The sequence below is a fragment of the Hemiscyllium ocellatum genome, chromosome 12, assembly GCF_020745735.1.
Source record: "Hemiscyllium ocellatum isolate sHemOce1 chromosome 12, sHemOce1.pat.X.cur, whole genome shotgun sequence".
Classification (NCBI taxonomy): domain Eukaryota; kingdom Metazoa; phylum Chordata; class Chondrichthyes; order Orectolobiformes; family Hemiscylliidae; genus Hemiscyllium; species Hemiscyllium ocellatum.
The window spans coordinates 8601282-8620199 of NC_083412.1; the positions used below are offsets into that span (position 1 = coordinate 8601282).

General features: G+C 50.1%; 1 protein-coding gene across 9 annotated transcripts in view; it reads left to right on the plus strand.

The window, feature by feature from the left end:
- LOC132820925 (phosphorylase b kinase regulatory subunit alpha, liver isoform-like) overlaps positions 1-18918 on the plus strand; it is a 121928-nt gene that overhangs the window by 17298 nt on the left and 85712 nt on the right. For 8 of the 9 annotated variants that reach the window (XM_060833293.1, XM_060833291.1, XM_060833289.1 and 5 more), the window contains exons 7-9: positions 6194-6274; positions 10806-10904; positions 11035-11181. In XM_060833293.1, the coding sequence (XP_060689276.1) occupies positions 6194-6274; positions 10806-10904; positions 11035-11181 (327 nt within the window). Of the gene's footprint in view, positions 1-6193; positions 6275-10805; positions 10905-11034; positions 11182-18918 lie in introns of those variants that run through there. The other variant, XM_060833297.1, reaches the window with a different exon arrangement.

An 18918-nucleotide genomic window follows, 5' to 3' on the forward strand; every position in this document is an offset into this window, starting at 1 on the left:
TGGCTTTTACACTGCATTCTGCCAACATGGGGCCAGATACTGTATTGGCAAGACTTAGTAATCTCAAAGAGAGCACAAGTCGGGGAAGGCTGTTACTGTATTCTATTGTATGCTAACTCTCCTTCCCTCAGAATGCAGCTCGTTGCCAGCCCGAGCAGTTCCACATCCCTCGCCGCTCATTTTCCTGTCCCTGCTAACGTCTCAATTGGGTCTGACCGTGTTAAACTTGCCTGGCCACCTCCCCTGATTGTCACTGGGTGGAAGAAGCACTGCAGATTGAACTGCTTCCAGCTCCCACATTGCCAGTGATCATGTGAACCTGTACAGGCCCCTTGAGCCTGCTCTGCCATTCTGGAAGATCATGGTGGATTTGACTACTCCAAGTTCCATGGGAATGGCCAACATAATTCCAAATGACCTTTCACACCCTCGCTTGTCAAGAACCTTAGTCAGGCTCTGCCTTATAAAGTTCAAAGCCTCTGTTTCCACCAGCCTTTGATGGCACCGTAGCTCAGGTCCCTGCCTCACAGCAGCAGGGACCCAGGTTCGATTCACGCCTCGGGCAACTGTCTATGTGGAGTTTGCACATTCTCCCCGTGTCTGCATGGGTTTCTTCCGGGTGCTCTGGTTTCCTCCCACAGTCCGAATCATAGAGATGTACAGCACGGAAACGGACCCTTCGGTCCAACTCGTCCATGCCGGCCAGATTTCCTAAATTAATTGAGTGCCATTTGCCAGCACTTGGCCCATATCCTCTAAACCCTTCCTAGTCATATACCCAGCCAGATGCCTTTTAAATGTTGGAATTGTACCAGCCTCCATCACTTCCTCTGGCAGCTCATTCCATACATACACCACTCTGTGTGAAAACGTCGCCCCTTCGGTCCCTTTTAAATCTTAGCCCCCACCCTAAACCAATGTCCTCTAGTTCTGGGCTCACCAACCCCAGGGAAAAGATCTTGTCTCTTTACTCTATCCATGTTCCTCATGATTTTATAAACCTCTGTAAGGTCACCCCCTCAGCCTCCGATGTTCTAGAGAAAGCAACCCCAGCCTGTTCAGCCTCTCCCTATAGCTCAAATCCTGCAACCCTGGCAACATCCTTGTAAATCTTTTCTGAACCCTCTCAAGTTTCGCAACATCCTTCTGAATTGCATGCAATATTCCAAAAGACTCGTTGATTCTATGTACAGGTTAGGTGGACTGGCCATGAGAAATACAGGGTTCTGGGGGTAAGGCAGGGGTGTGGGTCTGAGAGGGTTACTCTTCAGAGGATTGATGAGGACTCAATGGGCCAAGTGACCTGTTTTCACACTGTCAGGGATTCGATGATTTCATGATTAAGAATGTTCCAAAGACTCTCGACAAAATAAACTTCTCATCCACATTGTAAGTCAAAGATTTATTACGATGCAGGAGAATACCATTTACTCCTCCTAGCCTATATTATTCCTAAATGCCAATTTCCTTGCCTTTTCCCCATATCCCGGCATACCACTGTTACGAATGAACGCTTATTTCTTTTTCAAATCACATCAAATCAAAGCTGCCTGTGTTCTTTACACAAGTGGGAACAAGCTTCTCACCCTGTCTGCATGGGCGTGGGGTCAGTCGGGGGGAGAGTGGGTGTGGGGTCAGTCGGGGGGAGAGTGGGTGTGGGGTCAGTCGGGGGGAGAGTGGGTGTGGGGTCAGTCGGGGGGAGAGTGGGTGTGGGGTCAGTCGGGGGGAGAGTGGGTGTGGGGTCAGTCGGGGGGAGAGTGGGTGTGGGGTCAGTCGGGGGGAGAGTGTGGGTGTGGGGTCAGTTGGGGGGTTAAGGGTGGGTGTGGGGTCAGTCGGGGGGAGAGTGTGGGTGTGGGGTCAGTCGGGGGGTTAAGGGTGGGTGTGGGGTCTGTTGGGGGGAGTGTGGGGGGGATAATTCGGGGGGGAAGAGTGTGGGTGTGGGGTCAGTCGGGGGAGGGTGTGGGTGCGGGGTCAGTCGGGGGAGGGTGTGGGTGCGGGGTCAGTCGGGGGAGAGTGTGGGTGTGGGGTCAGTTGGGGGTTGGGGGAGTGTGTGTGTAGGGTCAGTTGGGTGGGAGAATATGGGTGTTGGGTTAGTCTGGAGGAGAGAGTGGGGGGAGAATGTGGGTGTGGGGTCATTCTGGGAGGGGGAGTGTGGGTGTGGTGTTAGTTTGGGGAGTGTGGGGTCAGTTGGGGGAGAGTGTGGGTGTGGGGTCAGTTGGGGAAGAGTGTGGGTGTGGGGTCAGTTGGGGGTGTGGGTGAGGGGTCAGTTGGGGGAGAGCATGGGTGTGGGGTCAGTTGCGGGTGGGGGTGTGGGTGTGGGGTCAGTTGGGGGTGGGGGTGTGGGTGTGGGGTCAGTCGAGGGAGTGTGGGTGTGGGGTCAGTCGAGGGAGTGTGGGTGTGGGGTCAGTTGGGGGAGTGTGGGTGTGGGGTCAGTTGGGGGAGTGTGGGTGTGGTGTTAGTTGGGGGAGTGTGGGTGTGGGATCAATTGGGGAGGTCAGTCGGGTGAGTGTGGGTGTTGGGTCAGTCGGGTGGTTGAGGGCTCTGGGGGGGAGGGTGGGTGTGGAGTCATTCAGGAGGTAGTGTGTGGGTGTGGGGTCAGTCGGGGGAGTGTGGATGTGGAGTAGGTTGGTGGGGTGTGGGGTCAGTTGGGGGGGGTGTGGGTGTGGGATCAGTTGGGGTCAGTCGGGGGAGTGTGGGTGTGGGGTCAGTCGGGTGAGAATGTGGGTGTGGGGTCAGTTGGGGGAGTGTGGGTGTGGAGTAGGTCGGTGGGGTGTATGGTCAGTCGGAGGAGTGTGGGTGTGGCGTCAGTCTGGGGGGGCAGTATAGGTATGGGGTCAGTAGGGGGTTCAGTCGGGGAGTGTGGGTGTGAGGTCAGTCGGGTGAGAATGTGGGTGTGGGGCCAGTCCGGGGATTGTGGGTGTGGGGTCAGTCTGGGGGGTGGTGGGGGGAGTGTGGGTATAGGGTATAGGGTGAATTGGAGGAGTGTGGATGTGGGGTCAGTCGGGGGAGTGTGGGTGTGGGGCCATTCAGAGGGGAAGAGTGGGAGGGTGGGATCAGTCGAAGGAGAGAGTGGGTGTGGCATCAGTCGGGGGAGTGTGGGTGTGGGGCCATTTGGGAGGTCAGGTGTAGGTGTGGGTTCAGTTGGGAGAGTGTAGGTGTGGGGTCAGTTGGGAGTGTGTGGGTGTGGGGTCAGTCGGGGGTTGGGGGAGTGTGTGTGTGTGTAGGGTCAGTTGGGTGGGAGAATATGGGTGTGGGGTTAGTCTGGAGGAGAGAGTGGGGGGAGAGTGTGGGTGTGGGTTCATTCTGGGAGGGGGAGTGTGGGTGTGGGGTCAGTCTGGGAGAGTGTGGGTGTGGGGTCAGTCTGGGAGGAGAGTGTGGGTGTGGGGTCAGTCGGGGAGAGTGTGGGTGTGGGGTCAGTCGGGGGAGAGTGTGGGCTTAGGTTCAGTCAGGGGTGAGTGTCGGTGTGGGGTCAGTCGGGAAGGTGTGGGTGTGCGGTCACTCTTGGGGGTAGGAAGTGTGGGTATGTGGTCAGTTGGAGGAGTGTGGGTGTGGGGTTAGTTGGGGAAGTGTGGGTATGGGGTCAGTCGTGGAGGTGTGCAGTCAGTTGGTGGGAGAGTGTGGGTATGGCGTCAGTCGGGGTGGTGTGGGGTTAGTCTGGGGAGTGTGGGTGTGGGGTCAGTCTGGAGTGGGGGGGGGGAGTGTGGGTGTGGGGTTAGTTGGGGGAGTGTGGGTGTGGGGTTAGTTGGGGGAGTGTGGGGTCAGTTAGGGGAGTGTGGGTATGGCGTCAGTCGGGGGAGTGTGGGTGTGGGGCCATTCGGGGGGGGGAAGAGTGTGGGTGTGGGGTCAGTTGGGGGAGTGTGGGTGTGGGATCAGTCGGGGGACAGTATGGGTGTGGGGTCAGTTGTGGGTGAGTGTGGATGTGAGGTCAGTCGGAGGGTGGGGGAGTGTGGGTGTGGGGTCATTCTGGGAGGGGGAGTGTGGGTGTGGGGTCAGTCTGGGGGGAGAATCTGGGTGTGGGGTCAGTCGGGGGAGAGTGTGGGCTTAGGGTTAGTCAGGGTGAGTGTCAGTGTGGGGTCAGTCGGGGGGAGAGTGTAGGTGTGGGGTCAGTCGTGGGGTGAGTATCGGTGTGGGGTCAGTCCGGGTAGTGTGGGTGTGGGGTCAGTCTGGGGGTGTGTGGGGGAATGTGGGTATGGGGTTAGTTGGGTGAATGTGGGTGTGGGGTCAGTCAGTGGAGTGTGGAGTCAGTCAGTGGAGTGTGGGGTCAGTTGGGGGAGTGTGGGTGTGGGGCCATTCAGGTTGTGAGGGAGTGTGGATATGGGGTCATTCAGGAGGTCAGCTGTGGGTGTGGGGTCATTCGGCGGGGAAGAGTGTGGGTGTGGGGTCATTCGAGGGGAAGAGTGTGGGTGCGGGGTCATTCGAGGGGAAGAGTGTGGGTGCGGGGTCATTCGAGGGGAAGAGTGTGGGTGCGGGGTCAGTCTGGGGGAGAGTGTGAGTGTGGGGTCAGTCTGGGCGGGGTTGGGGAGTGTGGTTGTCGGGTCAGTCTGGGGGCAGATTGTGGGTGTGGGGTTAGTCTTGGGGGGGAGATTGGGGAGGAGAGTGTGGCTGTGGGGTCATTTTGGGAGGGGGAGTGTGACTGTGGGGTCAGTCTGGGGAGAGGGTGTGGGGTCAGTTGGGGGAGTGTGCATGTGGGGTCAGTCAGGGGTGTGAGGAGTTAGTTGGGGGAGTGTGGGTGTGGGGTCAGTCGGGTGTGTGTGGAGTTAGTTGGGGGAGTGTGGGTGTGGGGTCAGTCGGGTGTGTGTGGGGTCAGTTGGGGGAGTGTGGGGTCAGTCGGGGGAGAATGTGGGTGTGGGATCAGTTGGGGTAAGAGTGTGGGTGTGGGGTCAGTCGGGGGAGAATGTGGGTGTGGGATCAGTTGGGGTAAGAGTGTGGGTGTGGGATCAGTTGGGGTAAGAGTGTGGGTGTGGGGTCAGTTGGGGGAGAATGTGGGTGTGGGGTCAGTCGGGGGAGAATGTGGGTGTGGGGTAAGTCGGGGGAGAATGTGGGTGTGGGGTCAGTCGGGGAGTGTGTGGGTGTAGGGTCAGTCGGGGGTGAGTGTGGATGTAGGGTCAGTCGGGGGTGAGTGTGGATGTGGGGTCAGTCTGGGGATGTGTGGGTGTGTGGTCAGTCTTGGGGGGTGGGGGAGTGTGGGTGTGGGGTCATTCTGGGTGGGGGAGTGTCGGTGTGGGGTCAGTCTGGGGGAGTGTGGGGGAATGTGGTATGGGGTTAGTTGGGTGAGTGTGGGTGTGGGGTCAGTTGGGGGAGTGTGGGTGTGGGGCCATTCGGGTGGTTGAGGGTGGGTGTGGGGTCTATTGGGAGGGAGTGTGGATATGGGGTCATTCAGGAGGTCAGCTGTGGGTGTGGGGTCATTCGGGGGGGAAGAGTGTGAGTGTGGGGTCAGTCTGGGCGGGGTTGGGGAGTGTGGTTGTCGGGTCAGTCTGGGGGGAGATTGTGGGTGTGGGGTTGGTCTTGGGGGGGGAGATTGGAGAGGAGAGTGTGGCTGTGGGGTCATTTTGGGAGGGGGAGTGTGGCTGTGGGGTCAGTCTGGGGAGAGAGTGTGGGTGTGGGGTCAGTTGGGGGAGTGTGGGTGTGGGGTCAGTTGGGGGAGTGTGGGTGTGGGGTCAGTTGGGGGAGTGTGGGTGTGGGGTCAGTCGGGGGTGTGTGGGGTCAGTTGGGGGAGTGTGGGTGTGGGGTCAGTCGGGTGTGTGTGGGGTCAGTCGGGGGAGTGTGTGTGTGGGGTCAGTCGGGGGAGTGTGTGTGTGGGGTCAGTCGGGGGAGTGTGTGTGTGGGGTCAGTCGGGGGAGAATGTGGGTGTGGGGTCAGTCGGGGGAGAATGTGGGTGTGGGGTCAGTCGGGGGAGAATGTGGGTGTGGGGTCAGTCGGGGAGAATGTGGGTGTGGGGTCATTCGGGGGTGAGTGTGGGTGTAGGGTCAGTCGGGGGTGAGTGTGGATGTGGGGTCAGTCTGGGGATGTGTGGGGTCAGTCTTGGGAGGGTGGGGGAGTGTGGGTGTGGGGTCAGTCGCGGGGGGAGTGTGGGTGTGGGTCAGTCTGGGTGTGAGTGTGGGTGTGGGGTCAGTCGGGTGGTGGGGGGGAGGGGGGAGTGTGGGCGTGAATCTGGCTGGAAGCTAACGTTTCTGGTGTCTTTTTCTGACTGTAGGACTATGGAATGTGGGAACGTGGTGATAAAACAAACCAGGGAATAGCAGAGCTGAACGCAAGCTCTGTCGGCATGGCCAAGGTAATTAAGACATGTATTGATTTCTTTTCAAACTAAAATATTTAGGTTGAAACGGGAGCACCAAGTTTCATTGCCATATTGTCCGCTATGATGTGTCTATCTGTGGGAGAGGAAGTGGTCTTGCATTACTGACATCAATTAGGAAATCTACAACAACTGAAATGTTTTCTGTCTGGCATTGTGCTGAACTGTCATGAACATTTGCAATAATTGTCTTCAAATGTGTGTAACTGGCTTCACATTCTTATGTTCACAACAACCTGTTCAGTTCGTTCTCCTTTGGCAGTGGCATAAGAAATGAGCATTTACTTGACAAAAGTGTGACCCCCATATCGATATATTTATTGGGTGACATGGTGGCACAGTGGTTAGCACTGCTGCCTCACAGCGCCAGAGACCCGGGTTCAATTCCTGCCTCAGGCAACTGACTGTGTGGAGTTTGCACGTTCTCCGGGTTTCCTTCAGGTGCTCCGTTTTCCTCGCACAGTCCAAAAATGTGCAGGTCAGGTGAATTGGCCATGCTAAACCGCCTGTAGTGTTAGGTGAAGGGATAAATGTAGTGGAATTGTTGGGCCGACTGTACATTAGGTTAGATTACTTCCACACTGTAAGTAATCTAATCATATCGATGTATTTATTGGTCCTCGCCTCCACCATTGCCAAATGTGCAGGCCGTGTTAGCATACTTGTCATCACATGTCAGCACGTGTCACGGTGTGTAATACGATATGAGCTTTGTCAGGTTGACAGCTTTCCTGAATCTCGCCAGCTGCTGAGGGCATACACCTGCTGTGTCTCTTTTGGTTTCTGATGTGATGGAAGGATGTGACGCCATTGTGATACCTGTCATGAAGCCTCTTATTTATAGTGATCTTATACGAACGAGACTCATGTTGCATCTCATCTTGGAACACCAGCTGTTCGGCTGAGCTCATTGCGAAGACTCTCTTTGAAGAAAGTGTCATGTGCCACTGTGATGGACATTTGTTGTGAACACCCTGGGGACAGGGTTGAACCTTGGCCAACCTTTGCTAAGGCAGAGGGGAACATGGGGCTGAGGCCACGGCCATATCGAGTAGCAGAGCAGTCTTGAAGGGTTGTGTGGGCCCTTCATGTTCCTAACATTGTTTGTTGCTATAGTTCACCGCTCTGCGCTGGACTGAGTTCCTGGTGGATGTCAGGCTTCAGCCCTCCTGAGTAAAGGGAAGTTGTTATGAGATAGGCCAACACACGCAGGACTTTAGCATCTGACCAGCTCATTGCCCAGAGTGATGTGAATAGAATTATAATTAGTATGAGGTTTGTGGTCATATGTACTCGAATGCTGAAGTTTACAATGTTGCCCCTTACGGCACAATCCTAAGTACAAAGTATCGAAGGAGAGATCTTCGAGAAACAAAGGGAAAATTGTTACATTACCTTACAGTGCTACATAGTATAAGTTAGAAAATAAGAGATACAGTTAAAAGGATAAATGTTACAGTCAGATAAACAAATTACAGATAAACATGACATTGCAGTAAGTCAGCACATGGAGATTCCACACATGGCCTGACTGGCCTCACTAAACACTGACTGCCCACAACAGTCCCCAGTCCAATAACCACCCCCGCTTCACTCCGTGCCTCCAACCTTCTCCAGCCCTCAGCTGATCCAAGGTAAGTTTTCCTTTTTTAAAAGAAAAACACTTTAAACTCTTCGGGGAAAAAAAAAGAGAGGAAGGAAAAAAACAATGAAAGAGTGGCTGGAGGGACAAGCACCGGGCTGAGAAGCCCACTTCTCCGTCGCCACCTTGAGTTATTGCCACCGGTCAGACTCCCCCCTCAGGATGCCAGCAGGAGGCGGCCTGGTTAGCTCACCCCTAGACACAAGGTCTCCACTGTAAAAGGTCAGGGAGGAATGCTGCATTGGTAAACTTTCTGACATAGCAATGATGCAACACTTTGTACACTGGGGATTTACTAACTAGAAATGTCCAGTAATTGGAGCTGAACCATTTGTCCTAGCAAAGTGTGGGCTAGGTTGACACCAGGAGCAAGCCTGGTGATGGAATGCCAGCACCTCCAGGCTAAATGTCCTTCCCTAAAGGGCATTAATGAACCAGATGTGGGTGGCACAATGGCTCAGTGGTTGTGGGCAGCACAGTGGCTGGCACTGCTGCTTCACAGTGCCAGGGACCCGAGTTCAGTTCCAGCCTCAGGTGACTGTCTGCATAGAGTTTGCACATTCTCTCTGTGTCTGTGTGGGTTTCCTCCGGGTGCTCCAATTTCCTCCCACAGTCCAAAGATGTGCAGGTTAGGTGGGTTGGCCAAGCTAAATTGCCCGTAGTGATCAGAGATGTATAGGTTAGGTGCATTAGTCAGGAGTAAATTAAGAATAACAGGGTAGGGGAATGGGTCTGGGTGGGTTACTGTTCAGAGGGTTGGTGTGGATTTATTGGGTCGAAGGGCCTGTTTCCACACTGTGATTTCAGATGGGTTCTTACAACAATCAGTGATCTTTGTCACAGTCACTATCCCTGCAACTACCTTTCAATTCCAGATGTAATCACTCAGATCTGAATTCTACCGCTGACAGTGGTGAGATTGGAACAGAAGCTCTGGGTCTTGAGTGCCGTGACGTAACCACTACACCGCCATCTCCCTGAGCTGTAATGGTAGTTCCTGCAGCTGATGTGCATGCTTCAGCCAGAGCCCTGTTGGACTTGGGCAAACACCTGCTTTACCCTTGGCTGGGATAGTGATGTTTCAGGAATTTCCTGGTTCAGAGTGCAGTACTCCGCTGAGAAGTTGCCAGGACACTGAGACGGCACAGTTATAAAGCCTGACTGGTTTAGCTGCTGTTAGATAGGCACCCCTTCGTATTGCTGCATTGAACCCATTGGGTGGATGGATCGAGACCAAGAATCTATGGCAACACGAGGAGAAACCTCTTGCTGATGCAGTGAGCATGGTACCTGTGAGTGTGGGCAAGGCAGCTTCAGGATCTGAATGTGCAGGGTTATGGAGAGAAGTTGGGGATGGTGACACTGAGTGAGTGAAATGCTCATTTGGAGAGTCCGAAAGCATGGGAGGAGGCCATTCAGCTCATCGAGTCCACACTGACCCTCCAGAGAGTGTCCCACCCAGACCCAACCCCCTACCCTATCCCTGTAATTCCCATGTCCACCTAGCCTACACACCCCTGGACACTATGGGCAGTTTAGCATGACCAATCCACCTAACGTGCACATCTCTGCACTGTGGGAGGAAACTAGAGCACCCAGATGAAACCCATGTAGACACAGGCAGAACATGCAGACTCCACGCAGACAGTCGCCTGAGGGTGGAATTGATCCCTGGCGCTGTGAGGCAGCAGTGATTAGATTACTTACAGTGTGGAAATAGGCCCTTCAGCCCAACAAGTCCACACCAACCCGCCGAAGCACAAACCACCCATACCTCTACATTTACCCCTTATCTAACACTAGGGCAATTTAGCATAGCCAATTCACCTGATCTGCATATCTTTGGACTATTGGAGGAAACTGGAGTACCCAGAGGAAACCCACGCAGAACGGGGAGAATGTGCAAACTCCACACAGACAGTCACCTGAGTCAAGAATTGAACCCGGGTCTCTGGCGCTGTGAGGCAGCAGTGCTAACCACTGTACCACCGTGCCACCCACCATGCTAACCACTGAGCCCTCCCCCCTCGGATGCCACGAATTGAAAGGCCACCCTCTATACTTCAGACTGTGGTTGCAGGAGATAGTGGCCAATACAATTCCTCTGTGTGTTCTTCAGATTGCTGCTTCCCTCCAGGAACAGTTCATCTCTTTGCCTGTCATCTGACCCCCATATAATAAAATCCTCGTTGTTGTTGTCCATTCACATCCAAAGTTGAGAGGTTTATTCTTCCATGTCTGTGTTTAGATTAGCTTAGCTTAGCTACAGTATGGAAACAGGCCCTTCGGCCCAACAAGCCCACACCGCCCCTCCGAAGAGAAACCCATTCCCTGACCCTATATTTACCCCTGACTAACGCACCTAACACTGCGGGCAGTTTAGCATGGCCACTTTATCTGACCTGCACATCTTTGGATCGTGGGAGGAAACCGGAGCACCCAGAAGAAACCCATGCAGACATAGGGAGAACGTGCAAACTCCACACAGACAGGCAGGAATTGAACCCAGGACCCTGGTGCTGTGAGGCAGCAGTGCTAACCACTGAGTTACCATGCCATGTTCTGTTAAGCATTAAAATGTAAGGAGCAGTCCCTGTGGTTTCTGGTACGCTGCACCTTTTTCTGTGTTCTCCTGTTTGTATTAATGATAACAAACCCTGCCAATAACTCTCAGAGGGGCATTTCTATTCGAGAGAGTGCTAAGAAATGCCACTGCGGGATGGTCCAACTGTGCCGTGCTGAAACGGACCTGTGAATTGTGAAACCATGCTTTCCTGTTTCGGTCACTGTTGTTCAATGAGCAATGCTTTGGGTGCAGGCTGTATGAGCTTTGGTTGTAAACAAGTTTATTCCCAATTGATGCAGGCAGCTCTGGAGGCAATTGATGAGCTGGATTTGTTTGGTGCACGTGGAGGTCCCAAGTCGGTGATTCATGTTCTTCCTGATGAGGTCCAGCTTTGCCAGGTAAATGTGAGAGAGAGGGAGAGAGAATGATGAGACTGAGTGATTTGATCGCAGCACTGCCATTTTATTGATCAGTCAAGATTCCAAGCGAGTGGTTCTTGTTTAATTGACTGTTCTCTTTTTATTTCAGTCCATTCTTCTTTCTATGTTACCTAGAGCTTCAACATCCAAAGAGATCGATGCCGGACTTCTCTCAATTATTTCCTACCCGGCTTTTGCTGTGGATGATATTGATCTTGTAAATATCACAAAGAATGAAATAATTACAAAATTGCAGGTAAGTTTGTTTTTTATTTAAAAGTCAACAATCTGTACTGTCCGGTGTAATAAGTCAGCTTTACAACAGAAGAATGAGGCGGGCGGGAGTTTCCTCATAGAACCGTATAAAATCCTGATGGGACTGGACAGGCTGTATGTTGGAAGAATGTTCCCAATGTTGGGGAAGTCCAGAACAAGGGGTCATAGTGTAAGAAAAAGGGGATAAAGGGTAAGCCATTCAGGATGGAGATGAGGAAGGATTTCTTTGCTCAGAGAGTTGTGAACCTGTGGAATTCTCCCCCACAGAAAGCTATTGGGGCCAGTTCAGATTAAATTCCCTACAGTATGGAAACAGGTCCTTCGGCCCAACAAGTTCACACCAACCCTTGGAAGAGTAACCCACCCAGGCCCATTCCCCTACCCTGTATTTATCCCTGTACTAATGCACCTAACATTATGGGCAATTTAGCTTGGCCAACCCACCTAACCTGCACATCTTTGGACTGTGGGAAGAAACTGGAGCACCCGGAGGAAACCCACACAGACACAGGTAGAATGTGTAAACTCCACACAGACAGTCGCCTGCGGTGGGTCCCTGGCGCTGTGAGGCAGCAGTACTAACCACTGAATTCCTGAGATTTATTCAAGAGAGAGGTGGATATAGTCCTTGTGCTAAAGGGACCAGGGGGTATGGAGAGAAAGCAGGAGTGGGGTAATGAAATTGATCATCAGCCATGATCATACTGAATGGTGGAGCAGGTTCGAAGGGCCGAATAGTCTCCCCTGCACCTGTTTTCTGTGTTTTCCTGTTACTGAATGCACTAGGTGTTTATCTGCAGCTTTTTCAGTAAACAGTAAGTGGCGTGGTAGATAATGGATTATCTAGGGACATAGTCTGTGTGGACATCCAGAAGACATTTGATAAGTTTGCACATATGAGACAATTAATGAAAAGTGCATCGAATTGCAGTCAATCTGTTGCCTTGGAATAGAGAATTAGTGAGAATGTAGGAGCTGACAATAAGGAAAATTATTAATCCCAGAGATGAGAATACTGGATGAGTGTGATTATTTGCTACAGCCTGGCTTTGATGGACCAGAATTACTTAAATCTGTGGAAGAGCCAGGGCTAAGAAGACAAGCAGCTGGACTTCAGAATAAATTGAAATCCAACACACTTAACCCAGCTGATGTGTTTGTTTTGCTGTGCCTTTCACTCTAGTAGGCTCTTCCTCATGCTCATTCTGATTTAGATTTGATTTATTATGGCCAAAGGTTCCTAGTGAAGCATTTTGTTTTGTGTGCAGTACAGGCAGACCGTATCTCACAATGTGCATTAGGGTAATGGAACCGAGCAAAAAGTATAATGTTACAGCGGCAGAGAAGGTGCACAAACAGCGAGATCAACGTTAGGTTTAAAATTCGAGAGGTAGACTCAGGTGTCTAATAACAGCGGGGGAGAAGCTGTTCCTAAATCTGTTGGTATGTGCGTTTTGAGCTTTTTTATCTTCTGGGAGAGGTTGAAAGAGATTTTAACCGCAGTGGGAGGGTTCTATAGTATGTCCCAAATGGTGTGACCTCCTGGTTCAAGTATAGGTATTGCTGAGCTTCCACTAGTCACATGGAAATACTTCCTTGGCATCTGTTGCTAAGTTGGATTGTGTGTCCCGACGGAGATTCTCAGCCTCATCCAATTCTCTCCCCCTCTCTCCCCCTCTCTCCCCCTCTCTCCCCCTCTCTCCCCCTCTCTCCCCCTCTCTCCCCCTCTCTCCCCCTCTCTCCCCCTCTCTCTCCCTCTGTCTGTCTGTCTATCTCTCACTCTCTCTCAACAGTTGGTTAATCACAAGAGGCTGGTATTGGCAGCCTGCAGGTAGGCCTTCTCCTCACTTATGTTATGAGAAACGAAACTCATCAGTTTTGTTTTTTAAGACATATCCAAAAACCAAAGCCGAAGGTCTTTCAGAAAGCAAGCCCAAGTGTAGACATGCTGAGCTCGGGCCTTTTGGGGAAAAAGAAAATTCACTTGACCTGAGCAGTGGATCTAAAATTAAAGCTTTTTTCCCCCAAAGGGCCTGAACCCAGGGAGTCTACATGACTATTCAGGTCCATTCAGGCCAAACAAAGGACTTGACTGGAACAGGCCTCGATCCAAAACTGAAAATATCCTTCATCTGAAATGCAGTTAGTCCCGAGGTGTTTGAATAAAGCATTTCTGACCTGCATCTCCATGTTAACCTCATTATTTTCTTGCTTCTAAAAGCTTCTCAGCTGGGTCCAAAGTTCACGTATCATATGTCATCACACACAGGCATAACAAAGTGGAGACTAAACATCATATTCTTAACCCTTAATATAATCGATGATGACGTTTGTCACAATGTGTGCTTCAATTAGGTGTGTGTGTGTGTGTGTGTGTGTGTGTGTGTGTGTGTGTGTGTGTGTGTGTGTGTGTGTGTGTGTGTGTGTGTGTGTGTGTGTAAATAATGAATGATAAGGAGGAGAAAGTCACAAAGGGACATTAATTGGTCAATTTAAGTGAGGAGTATTGTGGCAGATGGAGCTCTGTGTGTGAGCCTCTCCCTTTGGGAGAAAGTTTTGGTAGTGAGAAGCTGGGAGCTGAGGATGAGCAGAGAGAGAGAGTTAGGAATCCGCATACATTTATTGGTTAGGAGTATGGTTGGTTATGTTACACTCAGGGTTCAATGGAGAGTGCAGGAGGGCACACCAGGAGCAGCACCAGCCGTCCCTAAAAATGAGGTGTTGACCTGGTGAAGCTGCCAAACAGGATTACCCGCGTGCCAAATGGCATACACAGCAAGTGATAAACAGAGCTAGGTGATCCCGCAACCAACAGATCAGATCTAAGCTCTGCAGTCCTGCTACATCCTGTTGTGAATGGTGGTGCTCAATTAAACAACTCACTGGAGGCTCCACAAATAGAACATAAAACATAGAAAAATACAGCGCAGTACAGGCCCTATGGCCCTCGATGTTGCGCCGATCCAAGCCCTCCTAACCTACACTAGCCCACTTTCCTCCATTTGCCTATCCAATGCCCATTTAAATGCCCATAAAGAGGGAGAATCCACCACTGTTTCCTGGCAGGGCATTCCATGAACTCACAACTTGCTGAGTAAAGAATCTACCCCTAACATCTGTCCTATACCTACCACCCCTTAATTTAAAGCTATGCCCCTTCGTAATAGCTGACTCCATACGTGGAAAAAGGTTCTCATGGTCAACCCTATCTAAACCCCTAATCATCTTGTACACCTCTATCAAGTCATCCCAAACCTCCTTTTCTCCAATGAAAACAGCCCCAAGTGCCTCAGCCTTTCCTCATGTGAGCTTCCTACCATATCAGGCAACATCCTGGTAAACCTCCTCTGCACCCATTCCAGTGCCTCCACATCCTTCCTGTAGTATGGCGACCAAAACTGCACACAATACTCCAGATGCGGCTGCACCAAAGTCTTATACAACTGCAACATGACCTCAGGACTCCGGAACTCTATTCCTCTACCAATAAAAACCAGTATGCCATATGCCTTCTTCACAGCACTATTTACCTGGGTGGCAACTTTCAGAGATCTGTGTACATGGACACCAAGATCCCTCTGCTCATCCACACTACCAAGTATCCGACCACTAGCCCAGTACTCCATCTTCTTGTTATTCTTATCAAAGTGAATCACTTCACACTTAGCGACATTGAACTCCATTTGCCACCTTTCTGCCCAGCTCTGCAGCCTATCTATGTCCTGCTGTAACCTGCCACATCCTTCCTCACTGTCAATAACTCAACCGACTTTCGTATCATCCACAAACTTGCTCACCCAACCTTCTAGCGCCTCCTCCAGGTCATTTACAAAAATGGCAAACAGCAATGGTCCCAAAACAGATCCTTGCAGAACACTGCTGGTAACTGCACTCCAAGATGAATCTTTACCATCAACTACTACCCTCTGTCTTCTTCCAGCCAGCCAATTCCTAATCCAAACCTCCAACTCACCCTCAATGCCATACCTCCATATTTTTTGCAGTAGCCTACCATGGGGAACCTTATCAAACACCTTACTAAAATCCATATACACCACATCTACCGCTTTACCCTCGTCCACCTCCTTAGTCACCTTCTCAAAGAATTCAATAAGGTTTGTGAGGCATGACCTGACCTTCACAAAACCATGCTGACTATCCTTGATCACATTATTCCTATCCAGATGTTTATAAATCCTATCCCTTACAATTCTCTCTAAGACTTTGCCCACAACAGAGGTAAGACTCACCAGCCTATAGTTACTAGGGTATCCCTACTCCCCTTCTTGAACAGGGGAATCACGTTTGCTATCCTCCAGTCTTCTGGCACTATTCCTGTAGACAACAATGACATAAAAATCAAGGCCAATGGCTCTGCAATCTCCTCCCTTGCTTCCCAGAGAATCCTAGGATAAATGCCATCAGGCATTTAATTGTGACTCAATATTCACATCGACAACAATGTCCTGTTCCTGAGTGAATACTGACGAAAAGTATTCATTCAGTGTCTCCCCAATTTCTTCAGCCTCCACACGCAACTTCCCACTACTATCCTTGACTGGACCTATTCCTACCCTAATCATTCTTTTATTCCTGACATACCTATGGAAAGCCTTTGGGTTTTCCCTAATCCTACCAACCAAGGACTTTTCATGTCCCCTCCTTGCTGCTCTTAGCTCTCTCTTTAGATCCTTCCTGGCTACCTTATAACTCTCAGTCGCCCCAATTGAACCTTCATGCCTCATCTTTACATAGGCCGCCCTCTTCACTTTAACAAGGGATTCCAATTCCTTATTAAACCACGGCTCCCTCACACGACCCTTTCCTCCCTGCCTGACAGGTACATACTTATCAAGGACACTCAATAGTTGCTCCTTGAACAAACTCCACATATCGATTGCGCCCTTCCCTTGAAGCCTACTTTTCCAAGCCACACATCCTAAGTCATGCCTCACCGCATCATAATCTCCCTGTCCCCAGCTGTAACTCTTGCCCTGTAGTGCACACTTATCCCTCTCCATCACTAAAGTAAAAGTCACCGAATTGTGGTCACTATCCCCAAAGTGCTCACCTACCTCCAATTCTAACACCTGGCCTGGTTCGTTACCCAGAACCAAATCCAGTATAGCCTCACCTGTTGTTGGCCTGTCTACATATTGTGTCAGGAAACCCTCCTGCACACATTGGACAAACACTGACCCATCTAACGTACTCGAGCTATAGCTTTCCCAGTCAATATCTGGAAAGTTAAAGTCCCCCATAACAACCACCCTATTACTTTCACTTTTCTCCTGAATCATCCTCGCAATCCTTTCTTCTACGTCTCTAGGATTATTAGGAGGCCTGTAGAAAACTCCTAACAGGGTGACCTCACTTTTCCTATTTCTAAGCTCAGCCCAAACTACCTCAGATGGCGAGTCTTCATCCATCGTCCTTTCCACTGCTGTAATACTATCTTTGACAAGCAATGCCACATCTCCCCCTCTTTTACCCCCCCCCCGACCCTACTAAAACATTTAAACCCTGGAACCTGCAACATATCCCCATCCTCCGTGACGGAGGAGCCCAGCACATCAATGCAGAAGATAAAGATGAAGCATTTGCAGCAACTTTCAGCCAGAAATGTGGAGTGGATGATCTATCATGGCCTCGCCCAGTGGTCTCCAACTTCACAGATACCAGTCCACAGCCAATTCGATTCACTCTACATGCTAGCAAGAAATTGTTGGAGGCATTGGATGCTGTTCAGTCTCTGGGCCCTGACAACATTCTGGTAATAGTACTGAAGACTTATGTTCCAGAACTTGCCGCTCCCCTAACCAAGCTCTTCCAGTGTAGCTACAACACTGGCATCAATCCGACAGTGTGGATAATTGCACAAGGATGTTCTGTACACAAAAAAAAAGACAAATCCAACCCAGCCAACTACAGCCCCATCAGTCCATCCTTGATCATCAGTAAAGTGATGGGAGGGACCATCAACAGAGCTATCAAGTAGCACCTGCACAGCAACAAGCTGCTCAGTGATGTCCAGTTTGGGTTCCACCAGGGCCACTAATTCTGATCTCATTACAGCCTTGGTTCAAACATGGACAAAAGAGCTGAATTCCAGAGGGGAGGTGAGAGTGATAGCCCTTGACATCAAGGCTGCATTCAACCGAGTGTGACATTAAGGAGCCCTGGCGAAATCAAATCAGTGCTAGAAGGGGGCAAACTCAACTGGATGAAGTCATTCCTGACACATTGGAAGATGGTGTAGGAGGTCAATAATCTCAGCTCCAGGACATCTCTGCAGGAGTCCCTTAGGCTAGTGGCCTAGCCCCAACCATTTTCAGCTGCTTCATCAATGACCTTCCCTCCATCATAGAGTCAGATGATTACACAACATTCAGCACCATTAACGGCTCCTCAGGCACTGAATCAGTCCATGTTCAATACAAGATGATCTAGACATTATCCAGACAAGCTGACAAGTGGCAAGTAACATTCACGCCACACAAATGACCATCTCCAACAAGTTAATTTCTTGTTTTCTTTGAAAAGCAAGTACTTTAAGCTGAAAATTATATCTCAATCGAGAATCTTGGATCTGAGCAAGGATTTAATTGAAGGTTGGCTGTGGGAGACTGTAAAAATATATTAAAAGGTTTGACAGTATGTATGGTTAATATTTAAAGAGTGGTTAGAATTTAATCTGAGGTTTAGAAAAAAAAATAGATTCCTTTAAAACAAAAGTCCCAAGCTGGAAAAGCATGGCTAATAACAGAAGGTTATATTAGATCGAAAAGGAAGGCTTATAGAGTTGTCAAAAAAAAAATGTGACCCTGTGGATTGGGAAATTAGAGTTCGGTCATGGAGGGCAAAGAAATTGAAAATGTCAATAAAATATCAAGAGACATGCAAGTGATTGGAAATGTTCCTATGGTTGTGAAGTAGGGGAAGGTTGGTATTGTGGGTTCGAAACAGGCAGAGACAGGACAGTTTATAATAGGAAATATAGAAAGGGCAGAGAACTTTAATAAATAGTTGGTGTTTGTCTTCAGTGAACACGAGACAACTCCCTGAAATTAATAAGATCCAAGGGTCATTTAAGAGTGTGGAACTGGAAGAAATTTTGTATTAGTCAAACAGAGTATTGGGGAAAATAATGTGACTGAAAATTGACAAATTGCCAGGAGGTTTTGACTTTCAGCCTCGTGTGTTTGAAGAGATGACTATGAGAGAGTGGATTTATTGGTGATCATCTTTCAAACGTCTATATATTCTGCAATGGTGCCTGCAGACTGGGAGGTTGCAAATATAATCCCACTGTTTCAGAAAGGAGGGAGAGAGAAAACAGGGAATTATAGATCTGTTAACCTGAGGTTAGTAATAGGGAAAATGCTACAATGTGTCATAACTGGATATTTAGAAAATAGTTGTGTGATCAGATACAGTCATCATGGAATTATGAACCCAAATCCTATTTAACAAGCCTGACAGAGACATAGAACATAGAAAAATACAGCGCAGTACAGGCCCTTTGGCCCTTGATGTTGCGCCGATCCAAGCCCACCTAACCTAGACTAGCCCACTATCCTCCATATGTCTATCCAATGCCCGTTTAAATGCCCATAAAGAGGGAGAGTCCACCACTGCTACTGGCAGGGCATTCCATGAACTCACGACTCGCTGAGTAAAGATTTTGAGGACATTATGAACAGAATTAATAAGGAGG